A 14,294-nucleotide genomic window follows, 5' to 3' on the forward strand; every position below is an offset into this window, starting at 1 on the left:
TCTCAGTAAGTTGTGCCCATCATGTTCACTTTGTCTGAGCAGAAACCTGGATTCATTCTTGATTCTTAATTTCCTTCATCCTTATGTTTAGCTCATCACAAAATCTTAATTGGTTTCATTTCCAAAGTATACCCCATAACTGATTGCCTCATGCTACCTCACTCAGTCATCTGTCATTTACTGCCTACACAGATTCTGCCCTGGTGCCGTTTGTCCTTTTTCTTTTACCTGCCACCTGTTTCCCAATTTCTGTGAATGATGGGCCCTATAGATCTTGCTCAAGTTGTCATGTCTTGGGAAGTACCTTCTTAAGGTGTAGTTAATTCATAACACTGATTACAATCCACTGTTTTACTTGTTCATCATTTTGTTTCCTTCAGTAGAAGCCCTGTGTTCTCTGTTCAGAGTCTGTCAGTGCCCAACCCTGAAAAAACCACATTTGAGTGAAATTTAAAACATGACCAATTGTAAGATATTTTCTTATAATAAGTGCTACCAAGAAAAACAGTGCAAGTTAAACTGTGGACAGTGGGCCTCCCTGGTGGCTCAAGGGGTTAAGTCGCAATACTATGAAACTGTCTGCAGCCACTGCAGCATGAATGTGATCCATGACCAAGGAGGTGACCCACATGGTGCAGCAAACCTCTCCTATCTTGCCAGCTGCTTCCTTCAGCAGTGTATTTCAGTATGCTTGCCTGTTCTCTTCACTCTGTCTCTGGTGAATCTGCTCACTTTCTGCACATCTGACTTGTATCCCAGCTCTTACATGCATAAATAAATAAATATATAAGAAAATAAATGGTAGACAGTCTTAAAGACTATTTACTGTCAGATAGTTTGGACTTTTGAGATACTAAAATGTTGGAAAAAATGCACCATTGAATTGATGAAATATGTATATTATAGAAAAAGTAAGTGAAAGCATTTAAAGTAATTATGATTACTTGGTTGCAAGTAATAATTTGAGGAAATAATTCTGGAAAAGATGGACACATGGAATCCAAGAGATACCAGTCTTGGGAGGAACTTATGAGAAAAGGAATATAATATTAGTATCAAGTATGAGTAATTCATAAGTTGCATAGTGTAAAATACTGGCTTACCAACAATGATTCAAAGTGTGTAGGTCTTGGGTTGGCCAGAAAACTTTGGAGAAAAACATTTTATAGTGATGATTATTTTGGTACAGTATGAGATAGGTGCCAATGTGGTTACTAATATTTTAGGAATCTTGAAAAGTGAGGGTAATTCTTTACTGCAATGCTGAAATAAACTACACTGAATGGGAAAAAAAAGAGATTGCCTAATAACCAGAAACTTTTTTTTGTTTTGCTAACACCCATCTACTCTTCACACAGGTGCAACTTGGCCAAGTAGAAATCAAATGCCCTATCACAGAATGTTTTGAATTCCTGGAAGAAACAACGGTTATCTATAACTTAACACATGAAGACTCCATCAAATATAAGTACTTCTTGGAACTTGGCCGTATTGATTCCAGCACCAAACCATGTCCTCAGTGCAAGCACTTTACAACCTTCAAGAAAAAAGGACATATTCCCACCCCTTCCAGATCAGAAAGCAAATACAAAGTAAGCATGTTCACCAGAGTTGTGGGTTAGATGTCACATGATGGGAGCAGCCAAATTAGGCCAACTTGTGGTGGGCATTAAATGGGCTCCTTCCCTTACTCGAGTCTGAGGTGAGTATATAATGGCTGTGGTTCTGAAAATGTACGGTTTGGGGAAGTTGATGATAACTGAATATTCTCAAGGATTTAATTTCAGCATTTTCATTGACTTTAACCATGTTTAAAGTTCATCTCATAGCCTTATTAAAAGGCTGGTCTATAGAATAATGGTCATTTATATTATTAATATTCAATAAATTCCAAGGCCCTTTCAAAAAAAAACATAGCTTGATTTTTTTCAATGGATCCAATGTGAGACTTCTCAGCTCTGCCTGTAATAAGTAAAAACAGTATAAAATGTTATTCATTAATTATTGGCAGGTACAAATGCCAGTGTTTGAACTGAGCTAAATTGAGGCCATAGAGGCAAATGTGACATAAGCCTTGCTCCAAAAAAAATCTAATGAAGATTAGAGATATATGATCTAAAGTGACAGTTATTTGGGTCATCAAGAAAACTAACACAAACAAAAAGACCCACAAAATCCATCACATTGTGTTTTGAGAACACCAACAGAGAAGTAGGGTCAAGGATGTTCAGAGAAGCTTTGGAAAGAAGATGCAGTGCTCAGGAAGAGCATTTCAGAGAAAAGGATGAGCAAACATTCAGTTTCAGATGCCGAGTCAGGCTGTTTGGAAGTGAGTATTCGTAAAGCTAATGGAGAAAAGAGAAGGTGAGATTAAGGCAGAGAAACAAGCCATCAACTGTGGGAGTAAATGATTGATTCCGTCATGACTGGATTAAGTGTCACCTGATGATCATTTTACCTCCCTCCCCACTCACCTCAGAACAATTTCCTTATAAATTTTTGAGACCTGGGAGGTAACTTTAATATGCAGCAAATTTGGGAACCTTTGCAGTAAATGAAGCAGACAAATGATGAGGGCTGTGGCAGTAGTTTTCATCCTTGTCATTACAGCAAAATGGCAGGATGAAGTGGTTTCAAGGGCTGTTTCAAGTCATCTCCATTTAAGGTAAGTTTTTTTTGCCCATGTTTTGTATGTTGGAAGCAGTGGTGGAAAATTTATTCTGTTGCTCTGAGGAGGCTAGGATTTAGGAAGTAGTTCCCTCCATTTTTGCTATGATGAACTTAAGTAGTTGCAGGTTAGTCAAAGACTGGATGAGTAACTGGTCTTTGAAACTGCTTAATTTTCACTTCTAATTTTTTTAGTTATGATTTCTATGTAGAGTAGTCTCTTTAAGGCATGATTATCTGTAAAATGTTTTCTTCAAATAGCTGGTTTTAAGATTGCACAGTGACATAGCTAAAATAACATCCTCACATTTATTTTGACTGCTGATTTAACAGCAAGATACATTTTATTTGACTCCACATTCTTAGGTTATTTTAAGTCATTTTCATTGCAATTATATGTTATTAATATTATCAGGAACTTACTAGTTTCTAAAACGAGTGCTTGTTACTTAATAATGTAGAATATTTGATATTCTTAAATAATATTTAGAATTATATATTATTTACATTTTACATGTTTGCTTATATAGCTAATGTGTATGATATATGTGTAATCTATAAATATGTAATGAAACTCAGACTATTTGTTTTAAATTTGTAACAATCAAAACATGTATACATAATTAAGTCAAAATGGAAATAATTGAGTCATTTTAAAATGTAATATTCTTACGAAATGGGTAAAAGGAGTAAAGTACAATTATAGAAATAGAAAATATGTCTCACCTCATTTAAATCACCAAATCATGTTGTAGTATTTATCACAGTGCATATGTATTGAGAGTAAAATACTGAAAAATATAAGGCCCTGCACTGTATCAGTCTAAATAAACCAAGGGTACTCTGATAACAATTCCTGATGGTCAAACTTCCTTCAGTGTCTTATCAGGTGGGTTGAAGTAAAAAAGAGAAGTCAGGGACAAGAGTTCCAAGTGATGAAGATCTCAAATGTAGTAAACTCTTTTCTTTTTTTTTACTTTTTATGAACATAGGAGAAGGAAATTTACTTCAGGGAGAGAAAAACTCAGTACAAAATAAATATTGTTTATCATGAAACAGATAATTAGTGGGAATGAGTGAGGGTTAAAAATCTATATATAAAGTGAAACTACTGAGCAACTTTCAACAAAAGTAAAAGTACCAGAGAATTTTTTTATGGATCTTAATTTATTCACTCTTGTAGGAGAGAAGGTCTATAACAGGAAAGATAAAAATCTCCCTGGTCTTTGTTGTGTAGAGTTGTTGATATAATTCAGACAGTTCCTGAAGCAGTGACACTATTTAGAACAATATTTATATAGATTTTTCACCATTAAACACCATGTTCTTACATAAACATTAACTACCCAGTTTACATGCCCATTTCTACCTGCACATTATGCTTTAAGGAGAGATCTGAAAAGGATACTCTACAGACTAAGTCTGACATTCATAAATAAAGTACAGCACTATAAATTGAAGCTAGTATCTTCACTCTTTGTGGTGAAGTAATGGATATATTGTAATTCATTGTATTTTTAAAATTCAGTTTTCCCAATAATGGAATCTACTTCCAAATTGGTGGTAGTTTGTCATAACTTTAAGAACACTGAGTTCAAGTAATGAAGTTCAATAAATTGAGTGGAAGACAACAATAATAGAAAAATAAAGGTTACTGTAAAGTCTAACATGCCTAAAAAATTAAAATCTCAATAATATTGCTTACAGTCTGAAGTGTGTTCCGTAACTATTGATAAAATCTTCATGATGTGTATTTCAATATTATTCATTTTTGAGTCATTGGTGAAGTATTTTCATCCAAGACATCACTGTCTGAGCATTCATTATGGTTTCTATAAACAATGTAGAAACACTTAGTACAGAAAGTTAAAACTGCTTAAAAGTATCACAGTATTTTATATCAGAAAATACTTTAGCACATCTTGAGGAAATTTGAATTCTGAAATATGACATTTGGGAGTTTAATTTAAAAAGATTTTTGTAAATATTGCTTGTTAATTTTTTGTACTCAGTACATAGAAAATGGGTAAACAATATATCATCAGGCAATAAGAGGTCCCCATTTATCTTTCTAGGCTCAGCAACTGCTTCTGGTATAAGTTTGAGTAAATGCAGTTTTTCATGGTGTTCTAAACTCCATTAAACTGATACTACATCACCTAGATCAAGTATATTCTTGAATTGAGAGATGAACTTGAAGCAACCTTGCCTCTGGTCACATTTAACCTTATTTATATTTCTGACTTTTAGCACCTGTCCCTCTTACAGTGAGGCCAAAAAACGTTTTCCATTTCCCCCCTTTTTTTCTTTTAAGATTTACTTATTTATATATACCAGAACTGGGAGGCAGGACAGAGGTGTGGGTGTTGAGAGGATTCATGAGAGACAGAGTAGGGAGCAGCACAGCCAGAACAACCGAAATACACCACAGAAGGGAACAGCAGGCAGAACAGGTGAGGTTTGCCACCCCATGTGGGTCACCTCCCTGTCTGGGAATTAAACTCTTGCTGCAGTGGTTCAGACAGCTTCAGAGTGCTGTGCTTCGACCTGTTTTGCCACTTAATTTCCAATTAGAAATCTAGTTTCTAACCTATGGCGTTCCTATAATTTAGTGACAAAACTACAAACTGCTTATTAGTACTGATAACAAGATAGAAGTGGGAAAATAAAAGTGTTGAAGTTGTGACTATAAAGGTGTACGTGTGAGATCTGGAAAAACATCACCAGCATTTAAAATTTTTCTCTATAGTAATTATCATCTGGATTTTACGGTGTATTTGTGTAGCTGTTTGCTTAAAGTCCCAAGTCCCATTGGTCTCTAGGAGACCAGGCTTGCTTACTGCTGATGACCTGTGTCAAGCACAGTCTAATAGAATATGCCCCCAAAACATATTGTTGAAGGAACTAGTAAATGGATCAATGCATAAATAATGTGTACTATAATAAATATATATATGTGGTGAATGCTAGAAGCATAGGAAAGGAAAAGACAGAAGAGATTGGGAGACTTCATTAAAAGGTAAACATTAAACTAAACCTGAAGTGTTCATTTTGCTAAACTGGAAAAGATAGGCAAGAGAGCTTCAGACTAGATTTAAAATTTAAGCATGCCACATAGTACAATAGCTGTGTAATCTTAAATTCAGTTTCTACATTTTCCAACTGTCATAAAAGTGTAGTAAGAATGATATGGGATACACATTTAAAGTGCTTAGCACCATGTTGACCTCTCTCAAGTGATTAACACATGCTAGAAATTATGATGATTTTTTGATCAGACAAAGAAAGCAAAAAGAGAAACTTGAGTTGTTGAGAAGGGAGTGGAGAAGTTAGAAAGAATCGAATTGGAATAAAGATTGGGTGACTGATGGGTGATAGACATAATGGAGTGATGAAGTGGACTGGGTCTTGAGGGAGAGAAGCAGGTTTGGGGAGTGGAAAATAACTCAGTCTGAAATATATTGATGATGTTAGGTTTGAAGGCCTTTGGTAGCATCAAAGAGGAGATCTCTAGAAAACACGATAGCTATGACTGTAGTCTGACAGAATTTTTAATATTTGGCAGGGGTGAAGGGAGGGATTGAATTCACAAAAATGAAAACAAATGCTCTAAAAATTAGGAAAAGTTGACTCTCCCTGGTGGCACAACTGGTTAAAGCGTAGCACCATGAAGCTCACAGCAGCTGCTTCAGCCAGAGCTCAGTGCCAAGAAGGTGACCTACATGATGCAGCAGACTTCTCCTGTCTCACCCGCTGCTCCCCTCAACAGTGTACTTCATCAGTCTCTCTGTTCTGCTTTCCACTCTGTCTGGTGGATCCTTTCACTGTCCCTGCACCTCTGACCTGTACCCCAGTTTTGTAGCATAAATAAATAAATCTTTTTTTAAAAAAGTAGGAAAAATTATAGCTATTGTTCATAGAGGAGAGGAGAGAAGTGTAAATGATTAGATGCAGTTATTTCATCCTTTTTTTGTTTTTTAAGTAAAGGCCAAGAAATGATTTCCCTTTTCATATCAATTTGGAGTGACTTGAAGAGGGATGCATAAATCAATACATGAGACATGCTAGAGGTGATTCTCCTTATGGTTCCATTGACTTAAAATCATGTGTAATTCTTCTGCTTCTTACCACAAATATTAAGCAGAATCTATGTAATTCAGAGAATGTTGCTTTGATTAAGTATAAAAGTGAAAGGAAAAAACAATAATAAAATGTCCTAGGGAAATGTCTTCTATGTTCTTACATTATATCTTTTGCATCTAACATTCAATTTTCTCTCATCAACTCTCCAGGTATAAATTATATCTTATATAATGCACAAATACATTATTTCTTCGTGTGGTGAAAAACTTCTCTAAAAACTTTAAGGGTATAGTGAAATCTAAGAGTTATTGTCCCTAATTGGTGTTCTTTAAAACATGCTAAAGTGAAGAATGGAATTCTGGTCATACTGAATTTTTCTCTTCCTGTGTCTATTATTCAGGAATTTTATTATTATAATTATTGACGTGTCCTGTGGTCCAGAAAGTTGCCTCTTAGAACTGCTTCTCCAGACTCTGTCACTATCTCAATTACTGTTTGGATTCAGCCAAGGGCCAGCATTTGCAGACAATTGGAGGGTGGAAAGAGAGAATAGGTGTTTTACTTCCTCACTCCCTTATAATTCAGTGTAGAGTTTGGCAGTAGCTATGACTCTCCATGGTTATAGCTTCTCCAGATAGTCCCTACTCCATGTTCCAGTTCTCACTGGACTCCAGAAACTTCTTTCCTCCTTTGTCTCTTTGGCCCCAGTGTGACAATGGCTTCCCATGATTTCTGTTTTGGGGGATTTACCCATCCTTTGTTCCAACCCCAGTCACACATCTTCAGTTGCGCTTCCAATAAACACTTTTCATTTTGAGAGCAAGAGAGGGAACATATGCCTAAGCTTCCTTCTAATAAGGATTTGGGAACATTTTTCCATATATAAAAACAGTTTACAGCTTTCCCTGTAAGCATAGCTAGTGTGCTGCTTTTTCACTGATACCATCACCTTAAATTGACACTGTTTACAAATTGAGAATCAACATGTACATTTCCTACAAGGTCAGTTCAGCGATGACATATACTCATTTCTCTTGGCATTACTCCATCATTGATGTCAGATGCTAATAGAAAACAAATATAGTTTCTTAAATGATTGTTGTTGGCATACAAATAAATAATACAATAAAATAGCTGTCCAGCTCAATTTAAAGAAACCAACTTAAACAAAGGGTGTACTATATATGTTACCACTGGAAAGATGTATAATGCTTAGTTATGATTGAGACCTAGTAAATTTCACTAGGATGAATTTCTCCCTTTAACTACTAATGAGGCACTTTGTTACTATTGTTCTTTGCTTACTTTTTTGATGCCTTTATTAGTTAAAATTTTTTTAATTTGTATTTATTTATTTATTTTATACCATTCTTCATTTTGTGCATTTTTTATATTTTGGTTGTAATCCCGTGGACTTCCCACCACCAGTTCACCAGTGTGCTATCACTATAGTCCTGTACACTGTTCCCACCCCAGTTTTGATCCTATTCCCTTCCTCACCCCCATAAAATGTTTCTGGTTTATGGTTGTTCATTGTTTTTCTTTTTTTTTTTTCTTTACTGCCATTGCTTTTTTTCCCTTTTTCCCCTAGTCACTACACTCCTGCTAAGAGTGAAATCATCTGGTGTTTTTCTTTTTCTTTCTGAATTATTTCACTACACATGATCCCTTCTAACTCTATCCATGTTGCTGCAAAAAGCATGAGTTTTTATTATTGCCGAATAATACTCCATCACATATATGTACCACATCTTTTTTAATCCTGTCATCTACTTTTGGACATTTGGGTTGATTCCACAACTTCCCTATTGTAAATAGAGAAACAAAAAACATAGGGATGCAGGTGTCCTTTTAAGTCAATGTTCTTGTGTACTTTGGGTAGACACCTTGGAGTGGGATTACTGGGTCAAATGGAAGCTCCGTTTTTAGCAGATTGAGAAACCGCCAAACAGCTTTCCATAGTGGTTGTACCAATTTGCATTCCCACCATCAGTATATGAGAGTTCCTTTCTCTCCACATCCTCACCAACATTTGTTGTGCTAGTTGTTTTAATATATGCCATTCTCATTGGTGTGAGATGGTATCTCATTGTAGTTTTAATTTGCAGTTCAGTAATTACAAGTGATGTTGAACATTTTTTTATATGCCTGTTGGCCATCTGCATTTCCTCTTTGGAGAAGTGTCTCTTTAGCTCTTCTGCCCATTTTTTGTTGGGATTGTGCATTTTATTTTTTGAGTTTACTCAGCTCTTTGTATATCTTTGTTATCAGTGCTTTGTCTTTAGTATTGTGTGCAAAAATTTTCTCCCAAAAAGTGGGGTGCCTTTTGTTTTGTGTAATGGCTCTTTTGCTGCACAGCTCTAAAACTTGATGTACTCCCAGCTGTTTACCCTTTCCTTTACTATCCTTGCTTTGGGTGAGGTAGCTTTAAAGATGTTACTGAGGTGTATGTTGTGTACTGTTTCGCCCCCTTTTCTTCTACATATTTTATGGCTTGGGGTTTTATGTCTAGTTTTCAATTCATTTCTAGTTGGGTTTTGTACATGGTGTGAGGTAGTAATCTAGCTTCATTTTTTTGCACGTAACAACCCAGTTTCCCAGCACCATTGTTGAACAAACTTTCTTTGTCCCATTGCATATTTTTTGCTCCTTTGTCAAAGATTAGCAATCCATAAACCTGTGGATTTATATTTGGGTTTTCTGTTTGAATCCACTGGTCTGTTCCTGTACTATTCTTGTTCCATGAAGTTTTGATTATTAAGGCTTTGTAGTATAGCTTGAAGTCTCAGAGTGTGATGCCTCTGTTCTCTTTCCTTTTAGTTAGGAAAGCTTTGGCTATTTGATGTTTTTTGTGGTTACATATAAATCTCATTAATATTTATTCTATTTCTTTGAAGAATGTCATTGAGATTTTTATTGGAATTGTGTTAAATCTGTATATTAGGTATAATGTTTTGTAGACTCTTTACTCACTTTTAAATTCATCAAATATTAGAATTCATTTGATGTTTTAGCCTACATCTGACCTTAAAAAACTATAATAATTGTAATAATCAAAATTCATAGCTACCATAAATCACCTAGAACTAGATTGAGTACTGTTTGTTTTTTTCTCTTCATCACATAATCCTCTGGTCTGCAGCACAAGACACAAGTGAAAAGCATTTGTCTCTGATGAGCTACTGGATAGTGGGTAGAGAACCAAGCCTTTTGCTCATTTTTAAATGGTCTGTAAGATCTTAGAACAGTTCTTATCTAACATACCTGTTATTCCTACCTTTCCATATTTACTGCCTCATATCCATAAGAGATCCTAATGTAACTACATATTATAAATCCTCTCTACTAAATGGTCATTCTAACTCTGAACACTTCTCTTGTCAAGGAGGTCACTACTTATAAAATAATTTCCTTTCTTTTGAGCTATTTCTTTTGTTACATTCAGAGGTGCTATCTTAGGGAATAAGCATCAGAACAAGACCTCAGATCATGTTTTCCCATATAGACCATCTCCCTCCACTACCATTCTTGCTTGAGTATTTGACCTTATGAAGGAGCAGAGAGTAAACATCTCAAGAATACTTGAAGCTTTTGATGCATGAAGGATTTCCTTTTTTCTCTCAGTAATACTCTGCACTTATTCACAACTGTGTCCTTTCATAAAAAAACTGTTTTAAGTTCTTAGAAACTATGTGTGACTATTAAATTTCTCTTATTTACATATTGATTCATTTCTTTAACCCTCGTGCTAGGCTGACAGCCATGAGTTTTACGTGTTTCCTCTAAAGGGTTTCTGGATCACAGTGTAGTTTGAAGATACATCAGTAGTATATGAACATTAATGCATGATTAAAGGGACCCTTTTTATTGGACAATCCAGCAAGGCTCAAGATCAGTCAGCTGAAGTGCCATTGCTGATTCAGCTGCACTAGAACAACTGCTACTTCCCCAGTACACCAGGTATCCACAAGTCTCTTTATGGTGGTCCAAGCGGGCCTTCTGACTAAAGCTTTGTCCCATCATTTATCCCAATGACATTCTACTCATCTTTCATGCTATATTCTATCTGAGCCTTCCTGTTGCGATGTTCCCTGAAGCGTCTTTCCCCATGCTTGGTTGCCCAAGCTGCGATTTTAGCAGATAGGGCCTGACTTCATAGTTCTCTGTGTTTATTTTTGTCTGCCTTTTGAAAGTCCTTAAGAACAAGTGTTTTTATTCTATATCTTTTGCCCAAAATCAGTATACTCAATGCAAGTTCTCATTAAATATTTGTAAATGAAGATGAATCGATGGATGTTTCTTTCTTGAGCATCTACATGAATCCAAAGTTGTAGTCAAGCAAATTCTTTTTTGGAAAATGAATTAGCTCTTATATTTGCAGGGCCACATTTAAGTGTGGGTGTTTCCTAATATTTTGAGTTAATAAATAATGACTTTTTGATTTCCTTAAAGACTTTGTATGTAGGATAATATAGAATTTAGGCAAAGAGGTGCCCTTTTGTTTTGAACTATTTTTATTTTGTAGGTTATGTTTTTATTTGTCATGATGAACTTCAAGGGAATATATCACTTGCCTAGGGCAGATAAGTAGGTTGTCATTGTAGCCCAGATTTCTGAAAAGTTAATGGGAATTCAAAAGTCACAGTATAACATAAAATTATTTTCTTTGTTGTATTAATGGCATATTAATAAAGATTTCTACCCTTGATAATTTATTCATGAAACACTTTGGTCCTGCTGTTATAGAATAATTTGCATATTAATCATGATGCTCAGTGAACTGTTATGTGGATAAAATATTTAGTAAATATCACCTGATAATCTTGGGCAGTGAAACAATCAGTCGCCAATCACAAATCAAATATATTCATTCTTGTTTGAATTCATTTAATGTTAGCCAATAGGTAGTATCTGCTATGTGCAAAATAATTCATTTTGCAAAGAACTGCCTAATTGCCTACCATGTGCCAGAATGTTAGATACTTAACTAAGGAAATACAGGATGAAAAAGATACAGCACTTGCCCTCAGTACACTTGTAGGGAAATTAGGCATCTGCATGTCAAATGTAAATGTTATAAGATATTGAATGTGTCTGGGAGGAATAGGGAAGATATCTTGAACCAAGTAGCATTTGATCTGTAGAAGATTTCAATGGATTGTGTTTGTTGGAATTTTTCCAGTTACAAGAAGCCCAGATATGCAATCTTAAACTGCCTCAGTTAATGAGCTCTGTCTCCAACTAAGTAGGAAGGTCAGGAAGTAGTCTCAGTAGCCACCAGACAATTCTTGAGGAGAATTGGACATTAACTCTGGTAGAATGAGAGTCCTTCTGTTGGCTCGTTAGAAATGAACACCACTGTTCTCATCTCCAGGGAGCTGCAAGATGGTCACTCATGCTTTTTATCTTTGCTTCCACGGCAAAGGTAGAGTCTATACATATCTGCATTTCACCCCAGAAATCTTTCAGCTAATCTTTATTCAGCAATGTGCACCTCATTGCATAGTTTTTGCCAGCCACCTCATAGGCTGCTTGCCAGCCAATGGATACTAATCAATTGTGGTCAGGAGTCACATGGGGTAGAAGAGCACTTCTCAGACTTTAGTAAGCATATCAATCAGCAAGGACCACATGAAAGCTCATACTCTGATTTTATAGGTCTGGGGAATGACATGAATGCTTTCTTTCAACAAGCTAAGCTCTTAGGTGATGCTGATGTTGCTGCTCCTCCTCTTCACTTTGAGTAAACTGACAGAGCATGGATACCAGTGTGAATATAATTACTCAGACACAGGCATTCCACGTGGGAGGTTGTGAAATGGCACATCATGTGGAGGATTAAGAATATAGGAGTGGATTGGAAGATGCTTTGTTGCCTTATGTGTTTAACATAAGGCCAAATTTCAATGCGCTCAAGTTAAGAATGAAGAAAGCATCTTCAGATCAAAAAGTGAATATTTGGACAGTTCAGGAGCAGTCTCTGAATACTACATTGTTGGGCTTGGTTTTTAGTCCTTTTGTTATTTTAAGATAAATAAAAATGTGTATTTTGATGTGTTCAGTGAATGGTAAGCAGTATGGTCTGAATTTAAATTATTCCTCTTCACTTGAGAGCTTGCCACAAAACTCCACTCACCGTGTGTTACCACATCTGTGTTGTTGGTAAGGGCTGGCAGTTAGAGCTATGTGGGATTTTATTCTTTATTATGAGAAATTGAATGCCAGAGTCCCTGATCTGGACATCAATAACAAATACTCTATCATTCTGGTAGTTTCCAGTCCACTTTTCTAATTATCTTCACTAGAGTGTAATAGAAATGGCAATTCAGCCTCTGATCCTGTAGCTCCTTGAGCTGTTACATCCGACCTGCAAAGCAGGAGTGCTTGTTTCAGATCATCATTTCATTCATTCTTCTGTTCATTTCATTGGATACTTCGTCTTTCTATTCAATTTGTAAATATAATCTGAGACTGACTGAGTAAAATAGTAGTCCGTGGAGTTATAAAAAATGTTTAATAGAAGGGAAGCAAATTAAGTACTCAAACTCTGATAATAATGGCAGATGCATGAGGAAAATAAAGTGTCTTACATTTCTCCATTTTTTTATCATACTCAAAAATTGTGTTCATGTGATATTTACATCTATTCTTTATTGTTCTGTATCGTAAGGGAATGACCACTTTATACTGTGTTGGTCTCTGGCGCTCACCTACTTCAAATCACAGTTACTTTCAAAATGAATTACTTTATTTTTTTATGGTCAGTAAAAGCAAAAATTACTATTTTATAGGACTGAATAGCAATAACCCACTTTTTAAACCAGGGAATCTCTTAAATTATGTTAGTAAAATCTTGAGAAGGATTTTCAAAATTTTTTTTATGCATGTGATCATACAGAATTTCAACTCACTAAATAGTTCAATTACAAGAAATTTGACTTCATATTTTAAGCTTTAATACTTAACTGATTCTGTTTTAGCATGTAGAAGTATGTTGAAAAAATAAAAAGAATACTTAAATTTCTTCATAACACAGTCTTGTTGTGTATTTTGGACAAGTTATCTAATCTCTGAGCACCTTTGTTTCCTCGTATCTATACCTGTGATGTTCATACTTACTTTTCAGCGTATTTTAATTAAAATAAATAATACTTGTAACACAGCATTAATAAATCATTACATACATGTAATAAACAGTGGCATGTAACAGCAAATCCATCATTAAATAACCATGATGTTTACAATATTATGACAAAACACCATTTTGTTTTTATGTAAGGTAAATTTATATGTTGCTTTATATTTGCATAGGAAGGACACTACTACAAAAACTGCAGTGTTTTGAGTTATAAATATAAGAATTGTGATTATAATTGCCAATCAGTTAAGCTATCTATTCTAATCATCATCAAAATATCCAAAAAACTAAGTAGTGATGTTATTTACAGTTTAACCCAAAGAATTTATAATCTTCAAAAAGTAGACAGTATGTTTACTGATGTTGGAGGAGCAATATGCAAGGTAATCAGATATCAGTGTTGTTC

At 35.2% G+C, this 14,294-nt stretch overlaps 1 protein-coding gene across 1 annotated transcript in view; it reads left to right on the top strand.

Moving 5' to 3' along the window:
• Positions 1–14,294, top strand: part of RNF217 (ring finger protein 217) — a 168,240-nt gene that overhangs the window by 132,205 nt on the left and 21,741 nt on the right. The window contains exon 5 of the mRNA XM_004674103.1: positions 1,359–1,592. Coding sequence (XP_004674160.1) covers positions 1,359–1,592 — 234 coding nt within the window. The remainder of the gene's footprint in view (positions 1–1,358; positions 1,593–14,294) is intronic.

The sequence above is a fragment of the Condylura cristata genome, unplaced genomic scaffold (genome assembly GCF_000260355.1).
Source record: "Condylura cristata isolate star-nosed mole 26May11 unplaced genomic scaffold, ConCri1.0 scaffold00001, whole genome shotgun sequence".
NCBI classification, from domain to species: Eukaryota; Metazoa; Chordata; class Mammalia; order Eulipotyphla; family Talpidae; genus Condylura; species Condylura cristata.